Source organism: Oryzias latipes, chromosome 19, assembly GCF_053564925.1.
Source record: "Oryzias latipes strain Hd-rR chromosome 19, Olatipes_Hd-rR_3.1".
In the NCBI taxonomy this organism is placed as follows: domain Eukaryota; kingdom Metazoa; phylum Chordata; class Actinopteri; order Beloniformes; family Adrianichthyidae; genus Oryzias; species Oryzias latipes.
The window spans coordinates 27543366-27563940 of NC_136255.1; the positions used below are offsets into that span (position 1 = coordinate 27543366).

General features: G+C 50.7%; 1 protein-coding gene across 5 annotated transcripts; it reads right to left on the bottom strand.

Annotated features, from left to right (window-relative positions):
- Positions 1 to 1102: 1102 nt before the first annotated feature.
- LOC101157201 (ras-associating and dilute domain-containing protein) lies at positions 1103 to 19192 on the bottom strand. Of its 5 annotated transcripts, none has more exons than XR_013651448.1 (18): positions 18959 to 19192; positions 18520 to 18683; positions 18281 to 18449; positions 14731 to 14963; positions 13977 to 14344; positions 11313 to 11609; positions 10904 to 11239; positions 8458 to 8495; positions 8013 to 8224; positions 7825 to 7937; positions 4747 to 4981; positions 4308 to 4480; positions 4014 to 4158; positions 3786 to 3937; positions 2917 to 3158; positions 2452 to 2612; positions 1554 to 1675; positions 1103 to 1473 (listed from the first exon to the last, which is right to left on the bottom strand). XR_013651448.1 is itself a non-coding variant. In XM_020701979.3 (18 exons), exons 1-18 carry the CDS (start codon positions 19048 to 19050, stop codon positions 1380 to 1382), a joined length of 3252 nt encoding a protein of 1083 aa, XP_020557638.1. In that variant the 5' UTR covers positions 19051 to 19192; the 3' UTR covers positions 1103 to 1379. The 5 variants fall into 5 exon arrangements, 4 of the variants coding, with proteins under 4 accessions (XP_020557638.1, XP_011471766.1, XP_078793295.1 ...); XM_020701979.3 differs by having other exon boundaries at positions 2917 to 3064; XM_011473464.4 differs by having other exon boundaries at positions 2917 to 3067.
- Positions 19193 to 20575: the final 1383 nt, after the last annotated feature.

Sequence of the window (20575 nt, forward strand, 5' to 3'; positions counted from 1 at the left end):
CATAGAAGGTGTTTCACTGAGAGAAAGCCTTGGAGCTCATACGGGACCGACCAGCTGCTCTGCGGACGCCCCGTGAAAAGCGCCGCTCCGTTCTCGCCCCGCTGGCTCTCCCCTCTCTATCACCCCTCACGAGGGAGATGCGGGGCAGGAGCACTTCGTGCCCCCCGACTGCTCACTCGGTCCACTGGCACCCGAGTGAGCAGAGGAGCTGGAGTAATAACTTTGTGTCTGAGGGGGGGAGGATGCTTGTTACGTCTGCGTTTTGTTATGCGTGGGAGAATTCAGACTGCGGGCCGTCCCGCCGCTCTGGGTTAGCGGCTGCAGGACTCAGGAGAGCCGCCAGCTCACGCAGCGAGTTTGGGGAAGCAGAAATAAATGTCGCTCAACACGACTGCGCATGCCCAAATGATTCATTCCGACCGAAAGTGTGATTCATGGGAACGTTTGTTCTAATCGGAAAGAGGTTTTCTGATCCCATGTGCACGGGTGAATTTTAACCCGACCATTGATCCCATCAAGATATTCTGCCCATGTAACCGCGGCTACTGTCATTCTTAGAAGAATCTGCAAAAGTAAACTTGGATTTCCTGAGGTGGGGGTTAGTTTTTAACCACGCCCACATTCCTAAAATGTTCATTAGGTCTGTTAATATTGTTTAGTTCAGGCTGAGACTTCGATTCATGGATCACATTTTCACTATTTTGATGAAAGAAATGCGAGCAATAAAAGAACGTAACTTCTGCGAGCTCGCCACGCTCACGCCGTTAACATTTTGGCAAAACAAGAAACCTTTTTTCCATGATGCCCCTTGGAAGCAGTATACATCTTTTTTAATTCTCTCCCTGAGGTCAAAGGTCAACGAAACTTCAGCTGTGGTTGCAGACTTAAACTGGCGGCGTGACTCTTTGAGGCGGGGAAAGTGTCGATTCTGCAGCATCAGGGCTTCCTGCAAACGATTCGTCTTCATCACCAGCAGCTTCTGGACTTCCGGATCCAGAACCAGAACTTCAGTTTTTCCTCTTTCTTCCTGTAAACAGACTTTATGTCTCCAGTCAGCATCAAACAGACGGGTTTCTCTAATAAACAAACGAGAATAAAGCCGTAAAGTTGAAATGATTTAATGTTTGGCACAGATTCCCGTCAGAGAACTCAGTTTATGAGCCGTAATAAAGCGGGTTTGGACTTCCACAGACTGTTCTGCCTCCTCCTGCTCGCCTGTTTGTGGTTTTGCTGTCTGACGTCCATAAACCCACAGTCTGAGTCCAAACCCGCCCCGACCGCACCCAGAACCTTTCACAGTAAAGCCAGCAGCTTCATCCTCATCCTCCCTCGACTCTCCAGAACCTTTTCAGGCCCAACTCGGTATCCGTTCCTCAGCATCAGAACCCGGTCTGCACAGCCGGAGCCTCGCAGGAGGATCCCCCCACCAGCAACCTCAGGGTGGTCCCGGACGACCGGATCTGCTCTCTGCCACTGCCGGGGGGGGGGGCAAAGATTCTGTAAGCTGATCCACGGACCAAACCCGGCTGGAATGAGACCGCTGAACTTCCTACCTCTGGTGGTCCAGTTCGATCAGGATCCGGTCTCCTGCTTCCAGCTTCTCCCGCTGAGCAGCAGGGGATTCTGGGAGAACGGCGTGGATGAAGATGCCCCCCACCCTCTTCAGTGGTTTGTCCTACAGGTCAAAGGGTAACGGACTCAGACAAACAGAACTTTTCACTGACATCTGGAAGTGTCTCTTATAAAAGTCCAACAGAACAGATTCTGGAGAACTCCATCAAGCTCCGTCACTATTTAAGGAGTGGAGATGTTAAACATTTTCTGTGTGGGAGGGGGGTTCAGTTTATTCAACTGATGCTTTAAAAACCTTTTCCTGTGTCTGACATGCACTTTCTCACTACTGAGCACATTAATGTCAATAAATATGTCAATAAATGTGTCAATAAAGGTCAATTTATAGACATTTTAGCAGGAAACTGCACGTTCTGCTGTTGAACTTTTTAGACACTCAAAATCCTCATCTTTGCAGATGATGATCTAATGAAAGGATCTGTCCTCAAATATTTGCTTTGAAACTTTAGCTGAGTTAAACATAAGCTTATAGCGTTGCATGCTAACGCTACGCAGCATTTTCCAGGTTTTCCTCAGCTTTACCAAAGTTTACGATTCATCTCTTTGGGTGTTTGTTTTTTAAATTTGGCCATTCTTGGATCATTATTTGCAGCTGAAGTATTGCATGACTGGTCCAAACCCTTTTCCTTTAGTGCTGAGCTGCTCCTAACATGGATTTCTAGGACGTATGTGAACGTATTTGAACCTGGAGGATGAACTGGAGATGATGGAGAACAGGAGCAGCCCCTGAATTTGTTGCGGCTGCAGCTTCTCTGCAGTTAGATTTGAAACTTTCAGTTAAATAATCTACAAAAATCCACAAGTTCAACGTTTGCTGACCTCTGAGTCCTTCAGAGCCAGACCAAGTCCTTCACCTCGCTCCAACTCCAAGCTGAACACCTCTTCATCGCCCCCCTCCTCCTCCTCTTTCAGCTCCAGTCTGCAGCCGTCTGCTGTCAGAGCAGTCGGGCTTTCAAAGCTCCGCCCATCTGCAGGTGAAGCTGTAATGAAATGACACTTTGAAACATCGAAGCAAACAGAAGCTTCATGAAGCTTCATGAAGCTGATAATGCACACTTCGTCTGCGCTTCATGGAGCTTCATGAAGCCATGAAGAGAAAAGATGCTACCGTTAACGTGTGAGTAACACAACGCAGACGTTCACACACGCCAAACATGTCCACAGAAACGTGAAGCCACTCTGTCCGCGGTCTGACATGACGGATGTTTGGACGTTGGTCTGAATCTGTTCTCGCCGTCGGAACGTTGACGTTTGTGGTTTGTTCAGAACACGGATTGGATTTACCTTTACGGAGGGGGCCGTCCTGCTCATGGGGGGTGGCGGGCGGGGTGAGGGGGCCTGCGGCTGCCGTCTTCGCCTCACGGGTCTTCCTGGCCTGCTGCTCCACATGTCTGAGCTCCTGGGATGGAGAGCGTGCTCCATGGCTGCTGAGCTGCTGGGTGAAGGGATGGGAGGAAGGAGAGGTGTTGGTGGACCACGAGGATGTCTGGACGCAGGTCCGGCACAGAGTAAGCTCCTCAGATGATCTGGAAACCGTTACGAGGGAAAGCTGGGGCAGAACCACACACGTTTGTATCCAGAGGAGGCCGACAAAAACATGCTAACGATGTATTTGAAGGGTTTTCCCACCAGGAGCTGAACTTCCTAAAACAGGGATAATGAGGAAAAAAGGGGCCCAGGACAAAACCCTGAGGCACACCTGAGCTGACGGGGAAGATTTAAGCCACACCCCCTGTCCTGTACCTGCAGAATAACCTAGAGGTCCGTCAGGTTTATCTGCTGCCGTCAGTAAAGAACAGACGGAACCGACAGTCCTGTAGAACCGAGCCTGAAGGCGGAGGAACTGGGGGAGGAAGCCCTCCACAGGGAACAATCAGACTGACTGGAGTGGGCGTGATGGCCAGCAGGTGGCGCAGCAGGAGGCTATGAAGGGACCTTCATTGCTTTGTTTGTTAGTGTTCTTTTAAATCGGACCCATCTGTGTTCCGTCTCCTCTGAGGATGCGATGCCTCCAGAACAGCTGTCAGCGTCAAACCGACAGCTTTTCCCAGACAAGTCCAGAATTCTTCAAATCTCCCGACAGATTCCCTCCCTGTCAGAACCCCCACCCTCCTCATCCACCCAACAATCAAACAGAAAAGATGTTTTGGTACCTGGGGGGCCGAGAGGCTTGAAATGAACTCTTTGAGCCGGTCCAGTTCTTCCATCAGAGCCGGTTCTGTCCCGGTGGCGGTCAGCTGAAGCTGGTAGCCTTCATCAGGGAGCAGCAGAGGATGATGGGAGTCAAAGCTCTGCAGGATGGCGGCTGAGCAAAGAGGAGGAGCGTTAAGGGGGTAGGGGGGGAGAACTGGATCTGAGGATCTGAGGAGGTCCGGCCTCACAGGTCTGACGGGCCGCCCACAGGTCCTGCGGCGATGGCGTCCACGCCTGACGGCAGGGCGGGGCTGGACTGTACAGACTCAGCAGGTGGTTCAGTTGGGCCGCACTCAGGGAGGGGTACTCGGAGCGGAGCCCCGCCCAGGAACACTGACGGCACAAACACAGTAAAGACTTGTTTCCAGGACGACCATGATCGTCCTCTCAGCTGATTTCCCTCCAGAGGAGACGGAAAACCACTTTTTGATCCACGAGAACAGAAACCTTTACAGAACAAAAGCTGCCCCCCACGCCGATACCTGCAGTAGCTTCTTTGGGGGCGTGGCTAGCAGATTGATGGCTGCCGACAGGGCCTGTGTGTTCTCCAAGGCCAGGTCTCCCAGTCCAGCTGCGTGGGCCCAGTCCAGGAGCAGGTCCAGGTTGGCCCGCATCCGCACACCTCTGGACCAGTGATAGAAGCCCGGTTCTGAGCCTGTGTGTCAGCAGGAGGCAGGTTCTGTGACAGCTGCCCCGGATGTTCACGTTTGTGAAGCTTCATCCGATTCAGAAACGTCAAAAATGTTAACTTGATGTTTTCTCATCAAAGCAGAGAAGAGCAGAGAGTTTAATGAGCAGCAGAAACACCTTAAACATGAGGATGTAAAGGGAAGAGGAAAAGTCAGAACCCGTCCTTTGGAGAATGAAACAGAACCGCCGAGGCGGGACGCTCCACACCACCCTTCAGGACCGTTCACACACCTCCCTCCATGAAAGAGTTGAAGAGCGACGCGCTGATGAAGTAGAAGACGTAGCCGAGGAGCTGAGCCGAGACGTCTGGATGGACCCGGCAGTCCGAGAGCAGCGTCCCGGTTTGGTCCAGAACCCGCAGCACCTGCCGGACCTCCACCGGAACACGCAGACCCCCGGGGGCCGACCCCGGACCTCCGGAGAAGGGGTTGCAGTCCAGAAGAGCCGGCAGGACGGGGTGAAGGAACTGGGGGGCAGAAGAAAGAAGAACATGAAGGATCTCAGACCACCGCGGTCCTTTCATCAGCCCCTCCTTCTGCCCAGACAACCACGGCTTTGTTCCAACAGTACCCCCCCATTCTCACCCCTACTCCCACCAAGGCCGGTGCCAGCCACAGACCCACATTCCTCTGAACCCGGCACGGCCGTGGATCCGGGCTCGGCGCTGCTGCTGGAAGACGTGCTGAGTGAGAAGCGCTGCAGGAATCCAGCAGATCGGCTTACATTTACTGAGGGGCCCCTGCAGAGAGGTGGGGCCCCGTCACTCTCAGAACGGACGAGAGGTCTTTAAAAGGAAAAATGGATCCGGCTGCTGTGAACGGCTTTGGTTTTAAGTCCGTCTGACTCATCAGATGAAGCTGCTGCTCTTCAGCAGCGTCTCAGGGCCGTTTAGAAAGGTTTGAGGGCCCCGGGCCCCCGGGCCCACACAGCTTCTTCTAAATTCCCAACCACAAACATAAATATTTTTAATGAAACCAGAATAATGAAATCCTATTTTCAGACCTAAACTGTTAAAACTTCACACACAAATGTCTTTAAAAAAGTCAGACATAAAAGTAGCCAAAAAAGTTTTAAGCTAAAAACAAAAATCCATTTACGCTGCGTTTCTTAGCTAACATATTTCCCAGCCAACAGTCTGTGACTCTGAGCACAGACAGAACCCAGAACCTCTCATCAGCTGCTTCAACGGGTTTTTGGATCTGAAATGTTGGCTTCCATGAAAGCATCAGTCCATAGCAACCATACAGATTTTTTCATGACCGGGGCTGATAAATGTGCTTGGTAGTTTTTGTATCTTTACCTCAAAGAAAAAGTTTTATTATTCCTTAGCAACCAACGAGAACGCCGTTGATGCTAAGCTTGGAAGGTGCTCAGCTCCCTGCTGATCGGGGGCAGGTTCTGAACTTCCCCTTCTGAAGATGGTTTCCAATCTCAGGTCGCAGGACTCTGCTGCTGTCGGAAAGCTGAACGTCTGGCGTGACGCCGCGCTTCCTTGGCGTGCTCCAAGGTGAAATCCACCGACTGTGTCAGAGAACTGGACCGAGCGTGACGTCATCCATAGAAAATGGTTCACTTCCAGCTCCAACCAGAGGAAGCCGTTGTCATTATTGCGTCATACAAACGTCGCCATGTTGGCTCCAGACGCGTCAGCAAGCAGTAATCGCGTTTCTATGGCAACCACTCCAGCAAATTAGGAGTGAGTTTGTTGGAAGGCCACACCCCTAAGACTTAAAAATGTTTAGAGCCAAGTGGCTCCGCCCACTTTTACTGAGGCATCTGATTGGTCAGTTTATGATCGAATATTTATATCCTGGAAAAATTCGAATGATCAAGAAGTCGTTTAAAAAAGATATCAGAGCAAGAGTGGAGCCTGCGGCCACTTCCTGCTTGGAACACCAAGGGGGCGGAGTCACTCAGTCCACTTCTCATATACAGTCAAATCTCAGCTTCCTCCTCATGTAATACAGATTTAGTGAAACGGTTACCATGGAAACGCTGTCATGGTTGGATTTGTTAGCTTTATTTGGAGTGTTTTGTGAGCGTGCAGTTTTGAGGGACACATTTGGGGGAAGAGTTCCAAAAACGATGCTCCGCTAATGAGGCGGCGGCGTCCCTCGCCAGCGTTTCCTCTCCTGTTGGGACGCGCTGGACTCAAGCTTTAGAAAGTGAGGCTGCAGCAGTGAGTCCTGCATTTAATAAACTATTTATGGATTTATGAACATCTGTTATCCATTCAGTGGAGCGGCGTGCTGACAGACTGGGCGGAGTCTGGGAGCAGGTACGCTGCAGAACCCACATCCATGAGCAGGAATGTGCCGGAGGAGATCCTCTTCCTGCAGGGAAACCCCTCTGGAAAGCCGGAGTTCCAGACCTCAGACCACCGATGCTGGAACCCACCTTCAGGCCAGCCCCTCGGCTGGAACTGAGACGGGTCGGAGTCTCTGCTGCAGGTTTTGGACGCGGCCCAGAGCTGCCAGAACCGCGTGGAAAGTCCTCTAAAAGTTTCCTGGGCGCTCTTCCAGGGGTGCGGCGCTTCCTCTGAAGAACTGGAGGCCGACATGCAGAAGGATGTTCTCCGAGTCAGAGATGGAACATTTTCAGGAAACTCGCTGTTCTGCTCCATTTAGCGGCCAAAAGTAGCTCGCTTTCTGAAGCTTCCACATTTTTACTACACATCTTTAAAGAAGAATTTAATAAAGACAAATTTTTCAACTCCATTCACTAAATGGATGGATGGATGGATGAAGTGAGCTTCATCCCTCAAGAACATCTTCAAACCATCCGTTTCTGGAGCTGCAAAGAGATTTGTCTTCCTGGAATTGAGACATTAAAAACTTTCCTCCTTCAAAACGAGACCCAGGGTCGGTTTGACCCACGAGACTGACCTGCAGAGTCCAGCAGAATGCGGAGACGTGACAGAGAAGAAGGAAATCCTCATTGCTCCAGTGGTTTTTCGTGGCCACTTCAAGTAAACAGCAAAACAACGGAACCTTTAGCACTCATGGTTGGAGTGGAGCGCCCCCTGCAGGCCAGGACGCTGCTGTCTCGTTCCCCACCACCTTCATACTTTGGAAAGGAACTGGTTTTTGTTGGTTGGTGATAAGCAAACGCTCGAACGCCACGTGAATGTCAAATTTCCCATTTTAACTCCCCATTGAGGTCCTCAAGGTTCCTCCTTCCAGCGTGACTCGTGACGTGAGAAGTCATGACCCACAATTCTCTGCTTCTCACTCGTTTCTCAGAAGACTCTTGGTGAGTTCTGAGGTCATGTAAGCTGGACGGCGACCACGGAGGGCGTCGCCTCCTTACCTTGGTGATGTAGAAGACACACTGCTGGAAGGAGAGCAAGAGGACTTCCTCCAGGGCAGAGCTGGTCTCCTCGCTGACTGAGCGGATGCAGGGGAGGCGGAGCTCCAGCAGCTCTGAGGAGAACGTTCACAACCTGAATGATGCTTCTGCTCTGTCTTCATCTGTGACGTTTTGTCCTGGTCACCAACCGAAGGTCTTGATGTCCTCCTCCTCCTCCTCCTCCCCTCCTCCAAACGCTGTTTGGCTCCTCCACTCCAAAATGAGCGGCAGCTGGTACTGGATGAAGTGCAGCAGCTCCAGGCTGTTGGACATCCACAACACCAGGGGGCGCAGTCCTGAGAGGACCTGGTCCAAACGGAGAGCGTGGAGTTCCTCTGGGGTGAAAGCTTCGTCTCCATGACTACAAGACAAAACATGGGATGTTTTCTGAGGAAACTAAGAGAATCTGTGACTAAACGACATCATAAAATTTACAGATTCAATCAAGGAAATCAGTGGTTTTTATCACAAGAAGACTGTGAAGCATGAAAACTCTGTTTATTTGTGAGTCATGCTGTGTGTGTGTTGTGTTTTAGTTTGGATGCATTTTTCTAGATGTACGTCTGTCCTTCACAAACCAACAGGAGAGCTTACACGTCCGGCTGAGCTGCTGCCGCGTTCTTCGTGTGTTCCTGCAACGCAAGAAGAACAAACGTTACTCCTCCCTGCTTCCTCTCTGCCCGCCTTTTTGTCTGACTGACAGGCAAGGGGGGGGGGGGGGGGGGGGGGGGTCCAAAACTATTCATGATCATCTGGACAAGTGGAACCACTAAAAGGAGGATGAAGATGCTGGAGCACAGATGATGAACAAAACGGTCCTGAAAACCGTTTCAGACCAAACCAAACGTTCTGCTGATGCGCTGCGTCTGACCGACACTAAACTGACTGAACAAGAATCTGCTGGATTAGGAGCTGAAATGATGGGTTAGCCACAGATGTTCCTGTTTTTCAGATGGAAGATCTAGATCCAAAACTCCCAGAGGAAGGATGACAAAGATGCTTTGGGACGTCTGGCTCCATCTCAGCAGAGACTCCCGCTGCCTTCGGGCCCCGGAACATGAATTCATGATGCAGATGAGTGACTGACGTCACCCAGAGAAAATGCTTTATTCCAGCTCCAACCAAATGAAGTCAATTCAGTCGCCATTATTTTCAATATCCGGACGCTGCCATGTTGGAGCCAGACGTCACCCGTAAGCAGTGATTGGTCGATCTGAGTCGTTGTTTCTATGACAACCACCAACCAATCAGGAGTCAGCTTCTTGGAAGGCCACACCCCTAACACTTGAAAGCAAACTCTGTCAACCAATCGTTGGTCGTGGGGGCCAACAGGCTCCACCTACCGTAAATTCCGGACTACAAAGCGCACCCGATTACAAGCCGCACCCACCCATTTTCACGTGTTTAACTGCTTTTATACATACACAAGCCGCATCAGAGTACAAGCCGCGCATGTGTTAGGCGATATTGTCATCCTGACAGATCACGTCCAGAATCCTAGAGAGAGTGCGATTCATTAGCACATTGTGGGTGGAGTCAGCTTTGCCTCAGGCTCATGTATTTGAGTGTATCAACATCTGTCAAACAGCATGGACCTCTATTCTGTTCACAAGTTCCTCAGTTATGGTGTTTTTATTTCATTCTTTTTTTTTTTTTTACTTATTGACAATCTAGGTATCATACATAAAATTACAAACAGTAACCATATAATCAACATTACATCCCTCAGTTATGATGAGGAAATTTACATCCGCGATTCCACATTTCCCATGAGTCTTAGGGGCTAAAGTCGGGGCCAACACCCGGCTCGCCATTCTGTTGTACGTGTTTAAGAATGAGCAAGTAGCAGCAGTGCATGGAGGGGTGAACGGGAAAAGCTCTCCTTCCGCTTGTGTCGCGGCAGCGTTATTGGAGTAACAGGGCTGGTTAAAAAAACACACCGGTAAAATAAAGCAGCGGCGACTGAAAAGCGCGCCTCAGCGCGGCGCGTGCGTCAGAAGTTTCCTTCCACAGCAAACACTGTTGCTCCGCGGACGCCTCTGCGCTCCGCGCTCGCCCCGCGCGCTCCTTGGCTCGTCTCCCCTTCCTATCTTCTCTGACACCCGTTGCCAGGGCGGCTTCAAGGAGGAGCGCTTCGTCCCCATTGCGCCGGTGGACGGAGCAAATCGTGTCTGTGCAGAGCAATCAGACTTAATACTGAACGTTTTGTGGATGAGGGGCGGATGCGTTGTTACGTGTGGGAGCCTTCAGACTGCCATCGGCCCCGCAGCTCTATGTGAACGAGCAGCAGGAGAACATGTCTCCAGCTCACACGGAGGCTGTGAGCTTTTCAATGCAAAATTCCGCTCAGTCCTTAGAAACCGTAAAAACGACCACGTCGATTTGTGTTTCCAGTCGTGTCCCGACAAAATAAAGGCTGATGTTATTCCCACATATTTACGTGCAGCCAGCCGAGTCACTATGACTCAGAGGTAAATTCACTCCTGAGCATGCGCGGTTCTCTCCGTCACGCAGCTGACCGGCTTTTCCTAACCCGTTAGTGATGGTGGATTTTTTCACGCTGCTTCTAACGATTGCTTTTAACTTGAAAGCTGCATCATACTGTAATGGCGATCACGTGCACGTTGGGTCTAAGGGCACCAAAGGATTCTGGGATGCGGCCGGGCATGCGTGTTTCGTTTTGTTGAACCATGACTGAAGTGTCTAAGACCTGAAGTCAACTCCATGCTGTTTGGCTGCTAAGAGGTGTGTTGAAAAATAAATGCCTTGTGCTTGGTGTTAGATAGAGAATTCAAACTATTCACTGAGTTTGTAAGTACGTACATGGCGGCTGCCGATCAAATCCATAAATTAGCCGCGTCACTGAATAAGCCGCAAGGCTTATTTAAGCGCAGGAAAAAAGTAGCGGCTTATAGTCCGGAAAATACGGTACTTTAATTGAGTCGTCTGATTGGTCAGATCATAACTGGAACTACAGAAAGAATCTGCTTCATCCGCTGAACTGCGTGTGGACGACCTCCGCTGCGGTCTGGAAGCTCACCCACACGGCGGTCTGACAGTTACTCGCTATCAGCAGCAGAATTCTGCGCAGGTCTGAGGCCCGAAGGCGCGACGAAGAGCGATGAAGACACAGGCTCAGCAGGAAGGAGACGCTCAGCGGAGCGCGGTCTCCTCCTGGCATCGCTACGATCTTCTTCACCAGCCGCTCCTCGTCTTCAGCCTCGTAGTTCAGCGACAGGCTGAGCGCCTCGGCTGCTCCTGCAGGAGGCTGCAGGTGGGAGACGCAGCTGCTGCAGACGAACGTCTGGGAGCTGCGCCTCGCTGCAGACGGGCTGCGGCTCCATGACGACCAGCTGAGGTCAGGCGCTTCGCCGTCCTGCAGGAGCAGAACATGAAGGTGAAGGAGACGCCAGAGGAGCCGAACCCTGAAGGGACCTGCAGATCTCTACCTGTTGCAGCGGCGCTGACGGATCTTTGAACAGGAACAGGTAGTGGCGGCCCAGCCCGATGACATCACCAGGGCTCAGGGGCACGTCGCTTCTCAGCACTTCACCATTTTTCGTCACGAAGGCATCTGTGGAGGGGCGGAGCACAACGGGCTCGCCAGGTCTGCGGCGGAGGAAGTGACAGTGCTGGGGAAGGATGTCGGCGGCGTGAAGGCTGATGTCACTCTTAGGACCGTCGTCGTCGTCGGTGTGCCGGCCAACGCCAACGAGAGGGGCGGCGAGCAGATAGATGACAAAGTCCTGAGGAGGCAACACGTGAGCTCAGGCTGCTGAGGACCTTCAGCAGGAAAGATGGAGCTGAGATCATGTGACCTGGCAGCTCTTAGGCCACACCCAGAAACCTCACCTCAATAAAGTCAAATGGTCACGCCCCCATCTGAACCCAGAATATTTACACTAGATGTGATTTAAAGAAAAGACAAACACTCTGACAGCAGTTTTGGATCCAGTCAGAGTCTCAGTTGTAAAAATTGTAAACTACATTGATGGACGGTCAACCAATGAAAACGGAGCAAACTGCCACCCGCTGGATGGGAGGGGCATCTGCGCTCAGACCCAGACCATGGTGGACTGGGGGGGAACTGAACCGGGAGAACATTAATGATCTAACATGAATCATGAGACGGTGACTCTGACGCCATCTCTGTCTTCGTGGTTACCCCGTGTGACCTTAAGCCGCCCTGCTCGCCACGCCTCTACAGGTCAGGGCTGAGCTCCATCAGACTCCATCAGTGTGTCATCGTCAGTTCTGCCCTCCTCCAGAGGATTTTTTCCCTCTTTGTTCTCTGGGACCCAGAACGGGTCGGGTCGGATGGCTGTCACTGATGATGGAGCGCTTTGCTCGGGGAAAACTCCTTTTCCAATCACGTGGAGCTGTGAGAAGAAAGGTCTTTCTTCTAGCCGGATTATGGTGTTTCGTTAAACCCACTGACTGCCGAGAACAATGAGGAGAGTCTAATCAGGTCTGACATTTCCCAGACTGACAGACCGGCTCTGTAAGCCCGGCCATGACGGACCTGATGCCGACGATGTGTTGGGCGTGTGAGCGTTAGCGTGTCCTGTCATGTGTGGCAGGAGTTCACCGGTGTGAAAACACAGGAAGTGCTGTCCTTTCTGCTTCCTGTTCTGTGTTGGTTTTTCCACAGCTGCTGCAGAGATGTCAGCGGCAGAAGGCCTGTGCTTTAACAGCGCTTTTCTACCGTCCTCAGGGGCCCGAAGTCACAGTCCCACACTGATGGCAGCCCCACCACCGAACACTGGCACCAACCTTCCACCAGGCGCAGTGCCTCGCCCAAGAGCACTTCGACATCTGTGTAAGCAGGGCAGGAATCAAATCTGTGATCCTCAGATCAGAGGCTGACCGCCCTACCACTGCACCTTCTGTCCTCTCACTCCTGTTTCATAAATGTTTTTGCTTTCAGCTGTTTCGTTCAGGGGGGGTCCACAGCAAATCCCCTAACAAGTCGTGTGTGTGATTTGGTATCAGTTTTACAGCAGACGCCTGTACTAACTCAACCCTTTGCATTCGCCCGGACTTGGGACATGCATATGAAAGGAGAGTGGAGAGTGCCCCCCTTGTGGTTACAGTAACTTATACCTGATAGGTTCTGAGTTTAAACACAAAGATCTGGGAATTCTGAACGTTAAACTCCAATACAGTGACTCGGATTGCCTCTAGAACAACCCTAGAACATCTCTAGATGTCACTGGAACACTTCTAGAGCGTTTCTGGAACATCTCCAGAGTACCTCAGGAACACCCCTTAGAGCGCCTCCAGAACCTCTTTAGAACGCGTCTAGAACAACTCTAGAACACCTCTGGAACTCCCACACCTACCAATGAAGCCACTCCGTTCTGGAAAACGAGGTCAATCAAAGTGATTGAAGTAGGTCTGCTCAATAAATCGCTAATTTATCGTTATCGCGATATCAAGCTGTGCAATACACACAACGCAAGAGACGGCAAAAATTGCAATACATGTGCAAAAACAATCTTATGGCAGCTTGAAGTATTTAACGAATCAAATAAATCCATTAGTGCATTTGACCATTCAGATGGACGCCTTCACGTTTTAGACCAATCGGATGGAGCTCTTTTATGTTTAGGGTTTCTGTTTCCAAAACATTAACAGATTAGTTAAGAATAACAATAAGTGTTCTGTAAACAATGATCTTCAACGGCGGCGAACTGCAAAACACAACCTAGTTCACGGAGCCGTTAACTAAAGACTTTATCGTCTCATTTTGAATGTTTTTCTACTGTTTGCTCATAGGCTGCAGGGTGAGGGTTTAAATCTGCCTCTTTTATACTACTGGCTTCTGATTGGACAGTTTCTGTCAGGTGTCAGTCTTCTAGAGCCAACGTTCTTCAAGGTGTGACCACCAGGTGGACTATTACAACCTTACTGTCAATCTTAACAACCCCACATTTTACTTTGAAAAGGGGGTGTGGTCATGTGACACCAATTGTGGGCGTGGTCTAACAGCTGACAGGTGTGTTTGTCCCACCTGCGTCAGATTGAGAGGCCATGGATGATGTCAAAGCAGACGCAGGTCACATGACCTCAGCGTGCCCCCTCCCCTCATCGTGTCAGGTGTGGGTGCGTACCTGAGCAGAGCGGCCCTGCAGCAGCAGCAGGTAGGGGCAGTCGTGGGGGGGGTGGAGGGAGTACTGCGTGGTGTTATCGCCGCTGCTCTCCGTCTCCTCCCTCTCAGACTCCTCCCCCTCACGCTCACCTGCTGACTTGGCCGCACGGAGACTCTCCGTTTGGGCCCCCCCTCGGGGGGCTGCAGGGTTCTGTTCTGGGGTGGGTTCCAGGTTCTGTCTGATGAATCTCGGGTCCTGTTTGGTGTCGGGGTCCAGAAGGTCCATCTCACTTTTGCTCCTCCACAGTTTGGACCCAGCAGCCCTCTCCAGGAGGGTGGAGGAGACTCTGGAGCGGCTCTTCTGCAGCTTACGGGCCTGAGCGTTCAGACCTGGGGGGGAACCGGAACAGCCGGCGTGAATGCGGGGCGAGGCGACGGAGCGAGGCGACGGTGCAACGCCCCGTTTTCCTGCAGCTGCGCCAGAATCAACAGGCAGCAGGAAGCAGAGGTGATGGAAAGACAAAGCTATGGGTTCATGGCGCCGATGGGAGCTCGCCGCTTATGACGGCGGACGCACGCCGGGACGCACAGCTGGATCAACCACGCAGAACCACCCCGCTGGATCCCTGCAGCGGACCTCTATCCCACAGACAGACGGGCGTGTCCTGCCGTCCGTCTGTGAAACTCATCAACATGGCTTTTAGTGAGAAATAAAAACAGCTGTTTGACTCGGCCCCCACCCCCAGCCCACCCCCAAACCCTCCAATAGAACCTACCGGCCGTCACGGTGTCCTTCTCCCTGGACGTCTGCTCCTCCACCAAACTCCTCTTCTGGATCTCGAAGCGCCTCGCCAAACCCTCTCTGGGTTTCCATAGCGACTGCAGCACCAGGGGCTTCTCGTGGTCGCAGACGACCCGGAACGCTTCCGTCCGCCACTGCCGACTGTGGATGGAGCCGATGGTGTCGCACAGGATGTAGGCGTCGGCCTCCCGCTTGCTCAGACCGTACCTGCATCGGGTATCAAACACAAACCTGAACAGACGGAGAGGGGCGGAGGGAAAACTTACGGGCCGTTCCAAAACCAACGCCTATGACGTCTATTCAGACACGTTTTCATCCAGGTTCACGTCAGAAGAACACTGCAGGAAATGACATCATCTTCATCGAGGATGAGCTGCTTCCTATAGAATGTTCTGTACTTCCTGTTTGCTTCCGTTCTTGTGTTCGTCCCGACCGACTGAGAGGCTGGAGAGCCATGCAGGAACGTAGCATTACTACGACACTGAAAAGGAAATGACGGTTTCCTAACGATGGTTTCCTAACGACGGTTACCTAACGACGGTTTCCTAACGACGGTTTCCTTAAGACGGTTTCCTAACGACGGTTCCCTAACGACGGTTCCCTAACGACGGTTTTCTTAAGACAGTTTCCTAACGACGGTTTCCTAACGACGGTTTCCTTAAGACGGTTTCCTAACGACTGTTCCCTAACGACGGTTTTCTTAAGACGGTTTCCTAACGACGGTTTCCTTAAGACGGTTTCCTAACGACGGTTTCCTAACGACGGTTTCCTAACGACGGTTTCCTAAAGACGGTTTCCTAACGACGGTTTCCTAACAACAGTTTCCTTAAGACGGTTTCCTAACGACGGTTTCCTAACGACGGTTTCCTAACGACGGTTTCCTAACGACGGTTTCCTAACGACGATTTCCTAAAGACGGTTTCCTAACGATGGTTTCCTAACAACAGTTTCCTTAAGACGGTTTCCTAACGACGGTTTCCTAACGACGGTTCTCTAACGACGGTTTTCTTAAGACGGTTTCCTAACGACGGTTTCCTTAAGACGGTTTCCTAACGACGGTTTCCTTAAGACGGTTTCCTTAAGACGGTTTCCTAACGACGGTTCCCTAACGACGGTTCTCTAACGACGGTTTTCTTAAGACGGTTTCCTAACGACGGTTTCCTTAAGACGGTTTCCTTAAGACGGTTTCCTTAAGACGGTTTCCTAACGACGGTTTCCTAACGACGGTTTTCTAACGACGGTTTCCTAAAGACGGTTTCCTAACGACGGTTTCCTAACAACAGTTTACTTAAGACGGTTTCCTAACGACAGTTTCCTAACGACGGTTTCCTAACGATGGTTTCCTAACGACGGTTTCCTTAAGACGGTTTCATAACGATGGTTTCCTAACAACGGTTTCCCAACAACGGTTTCCTAACGATGGTTTCCTTAAGACGATTTCCTAACGACGGTTTCCTTAAGACGGTTTCATAACGATGGTTTCCTAACAACGGTTTCCTAACAACGGTTTCCTAACAACGGTTTCCTAAGGACGGTTTCCTAAGGACGGTTTCCTAAGGACGGTTTCCTAAGGACGGTTTCCTAACAACAGTTTCCTTAAGACGGTTTCCTAACGACGATTTCCTAAAGACGGTTTCCTTAAGACGGTTTCCTTAAGACGGTTTCCTAACGACGGTTCCCTAACGACGGTTCTCTAACGACGGTTTTCTTAAGACGGTTTCCTAACGACGGTTTCCTTAAGACGGTTTCCTAACGACGGTTTCCTAACGACGGTTTCCTTAAGAAGGTTTCCTAACGACGGTTTCCTAACGACGGTTTTCTAACGACGGTTTCCTAAAGACGGTTTCCTAAAGACGGTTTCCTAACGACGGTTTCCTAACAACAGTTTCCTTAAGACGGTTTCCTAACGACAGTTTCCTAACGACGGTTTCCTAACGACGGTTTCCTAACGACGGTTTCCTAACGATGGTTTCCTAACGACGGTTTCCTTAAGACGGTTTCATAACGATGGTTTCCTAACAACGGTTTCCCAACAACGGTTTCCTAACTATGGTTTCCTTAAGACGATTTCCTAACGACGGTTTCCTTAAGACGGTTTCATAACGATGGTTTCCTAACAACGGTTTCCTCGCAACGGTTTCCTAACAACGGTTTCCTAACGACGGTTTCCTAACGACGGTTTCCTAACGACGGTTTTCTAACGACGGTTTCCTAAAGACGGTTTCCTAACGACGGTTTCCTAACAACAGTTTCCTTAAGACGGTTTCCTAACGACAGTTTCCTAACGACGGTTTCCTAACGACGGTTTCCTAACGATGGTTTCCTAACGACGGTTTCCTTAAGACGGTTTCCTAACGATGGTTTCCTAACAACGGTTTCCCAACAACGGTTTCCTAACGATGGTTTCCTTAAGACGATTTCATAACGATGGTTTCCTAACGATGGTTTCCTAACAACGGTTTCCTAACGACGGTTTCCTAACGACGGTTTCCTTACGACAATTTCCTAACGACGGTTTCCTAACGACGGTTTCCTTAAGACGGTTTCCTTAAGACGGTTTCCTTAAGACGGTTTCTTAACGACGGTTTCCTAACGACGGTTCCCTAACGACGGTTTCCTTAAGACGGTTTCCTATCGACGGCGATTATTTTTACTATATTTATGTAAATCGTACTGTTTTCCAAAAGTTAACTCCCAAAAAACCAGATCTGCAAAAAAGTCGATTCCAAACTTTTTAGCGTCAAGCGATGACGTCACAAAGAAGTTTTGCACACAAATTTAATAAAAAAATGGAACTTTCATGTACGTAGCATGATTCTGCACGTCAGCCTTAAAACTCCACTGGGTCTCTGATGCTTCGCAGTCCACAAAGCCGCCATCTTACCGCAAACTGTGACATCACAGAACAGACACCATTTTGGTTTTCAGCATAAATACAAGAACGAAGTTTTTAGTTTCACTCCCATCGCTGCCATGTGGCTAAAGAAGCCACACCCCCTTTGATAGAGGGGGGTGGAACTCCACACCTGTGTTTGTCTGGGGGGCCCCTCCCACTCACAGCGACGGCCATTTTGAAATCTGGGGGCCAGTTTGAGGTTTAGAGGCTCTTGACGCTTTCCTGAGGTAAACTGATGACTTCTAAACTTCTGGGCTCATGAGGAAGACGTCTGCCGCCATAGCGGGAAACGCTGAGGGCCAATCACAGCGGCTGGAAGCTTTTCTGTTTGGCTCTAAAATGTTCTCGCGCTGCTTCAAACCTTCAGATTTAGTCCACAAAACTGTGTAAATCTGAGGACCGGCTGCCCGCTCTGCACGGGGATCAGGACCGAGACGGATTCCCCGAAGTCCTGGACTTCCTGGACCAGCTGAGAAAATCTCACGACCATCAGAAGGGCGGAGCTTCGTCCGTCTGAGGTCTGATCCTGGTTCTGCTCAGGATCACGACACCAGAACTCCTCGTGTGATCTGAGCTTCGCGGCAGCTCTGACAGAATCCAGACAGACGAAGCTGGAAGGATGTCTCACCGATCCAGCGCCTCCTTCACCAGCTCCTTGGCGCTGGAGTGGGTGGTGGCCAGCACGCTTTTGTAGTGAGCTCCTTCACAGATCTCGTTTCCAAAGATCTTCAGGATCCCAGGAGCCGTGATCTGGCTGGAGAGCTCCGCCGGGTCGTCCAGAACTTCCGCTGGGAACACTGCAGAGGAGGAGAACCCGTCAGGAGACCTCCTACCAGGAGCGTTCTGGAGGGAGCTGAGGCCACGTACTGCTGCCCTTCCTGGTCTGGACGGACCGGGACGAGCGGAGAGCCGCCGTCAGGGCCATGGAGCCGGGTCCACGGATGAAGACTCCAGAGAGGCGCTGGGCCTGGCGCCGGAACCTGCTGGGGGGTCTGAAGAGCACCTCCTCTGCTGACCTGCAGGTGGAGGACCTGTTGGAATGAGGAGCAGCAAAGATCTGAGCGTTTCCCAGAGGAGCAGGTCAGACGCTGCTCCAGAGTCCCTCCTCTTCCTCAGAGCTGGAAGAATCAGGCCTTGTTCACCCCCCCACCCCCATAAGCTGCTTAGCCGCGTTCAAAGTTCCCGCAGCCCCACCAAACCCTGGAGGAGAACTCTGCTTCTGCAGAACCTCTGCAGGAGAACCTTGCAGAGATTCTGCAGGGTTCTCCTGCAGAGGTTCTGCAGACCTGCGGTCCCGCTCACTCACAGCTGCGCCGCGTGGCCGCTCCTCTTCGTCACGAATCGAACCCCCCCGGCTGGACGCTCCGGCTCCTCCTGGGAGCCCCCGCGCTCGCTCATCCCCGCGCACCTTCAGCTGCCGCAGATGCTCAGGGAGTGCAGCTGCGGCGCGCGCCCCGGAGCACGCGGACAGATGTTTCCCGCCCTTAGGCGCGTGGCCGCTGCTCACACTCAGATGCGAGTTTTTACAACTTTGTCCAACATGCCCGCGAGCGCGTAGAGCGCCATCTGGCGGCCGTGTGGCGGGTTTTAGGCTCCAAAAGCACAAGTGTAACAGAAAGCAGCAGAGCGGAAGTTCCACCCCACAACAATAAAAGACCAGAGAAATGTCTGAATTCCTTCCCTACACTGCTAGTGCCCTATGTAGTGAGTGTTGTGAGCCCGCTAGTGCACTATGTAGTGAGTAGGGAAGGAATTCGGACACAATCATAGTTTAAAAAGGTTTCTTTATGCTCATTTTCTAAAAAAAAAAAAAAACTTCTGTCCCTGAAAAACCAGAACCCAGCCTGGTGCTTCGGATCAGAAGAGCAACTTTGTTTCCACTCCTAAGGTGTACGTGAGTTCAATAAAGGTTAAAACTAACTTAAGTTTATTTCAGTTTAGTGTAATGAATTTACCAATGTCAAAAAATAACCAAGATATTGGCAGACTTTAGAAAATATTCTTTTTTATTTGAAAAATGTAGCGTATCATGGTATTAATAATAGATGGTAAACATTTACAAAAAAAGAAAAGCAACACATAAGTTGAAAACTTGATTTTGAGTTTTAGTCTCGTTCCGATCATTTTCTGATCTACTGTAAAATGTTCCCAGAAGTCTTTTTGTTATGATGATGCCGCTTTTAGCTGAAATCTAAAAACCTGCATCATTTCGGACATAGTTTCTGCAGAGCGGCAGTTCATTAGAAATTCACCTCTGAGTTGACTGTTGGTGTGAAAGAAAGATCTGTTTATCCCATCATTCATTTGTTTACAGCCCCTCACACCCCCCACCTAACATTAGTGCGGCGACAAAAATGGCAGCAAAATCAGGTTTATCAATCCGTCCAGTTCTGATCCAGATTCCAGCTCAGACCAGGAAAACAAAGACGTTCATGGATGTTGGTCCGCAGGTGGAGGATTAGAAAGGGAGCTTGTGGCCCCGCCCACCTCCGTTTTCTGCATCACCAATGACAGCTTTTTCATCTGCGCCTGCTTCATCCCGATTCGAATGAAGAAATACTTAGAAATGTAATTTTAATTTTAAATTTCTTAATCTATGTCCGCCATCATGATAAAAATGCCACCAGAACAAAAAGACCATTTTCAATGACGTGGTTCCAATAGAAAACAGACTGTCAATAGGTGGCCGCTAGATGGCGGTGTTTCCCCAAAATGAACACAAATATTTTTAACCCTTGTGCTGTCTTAGATGACCCCCCCCCCCCCCCTTCCACTGACGTGTTCTCCCTACCATGACAAAGGTGCATAAAGGTGGAAAGATTTCATGTAATCCATGGACACCAGTGAAGATCACAAATCATTGAAGAAAAAAGGTTCAGAGCTCTGTCTAGTGGGTCTAGATGACCCAACTCCCAACGTTAAA

Coding starts and splice junctions, on each gene's coding strand:
- LOC101157201 (XM_078937169.1), bottom strand. CDS start 19,050: ATGAGCGAGCGCGGGGGCTCCCAGGAGGAGCCGGAGCGTCCAGCCGGG. Junction 14,345..14,730: donor GAAGGACACCGTGACGGCCG/GTAGGTTCTATT, acceptor GTTCCCCCCCAG/GTCTGAACGCTCAGGCCCGT. Junction 4,481..4,746: donor CAACTCTTTCATGGAGGGAG/GTGTGTGAACGG, acceptor GCTGACACACAG/GCTCAGAACCGGGCTTCTAT.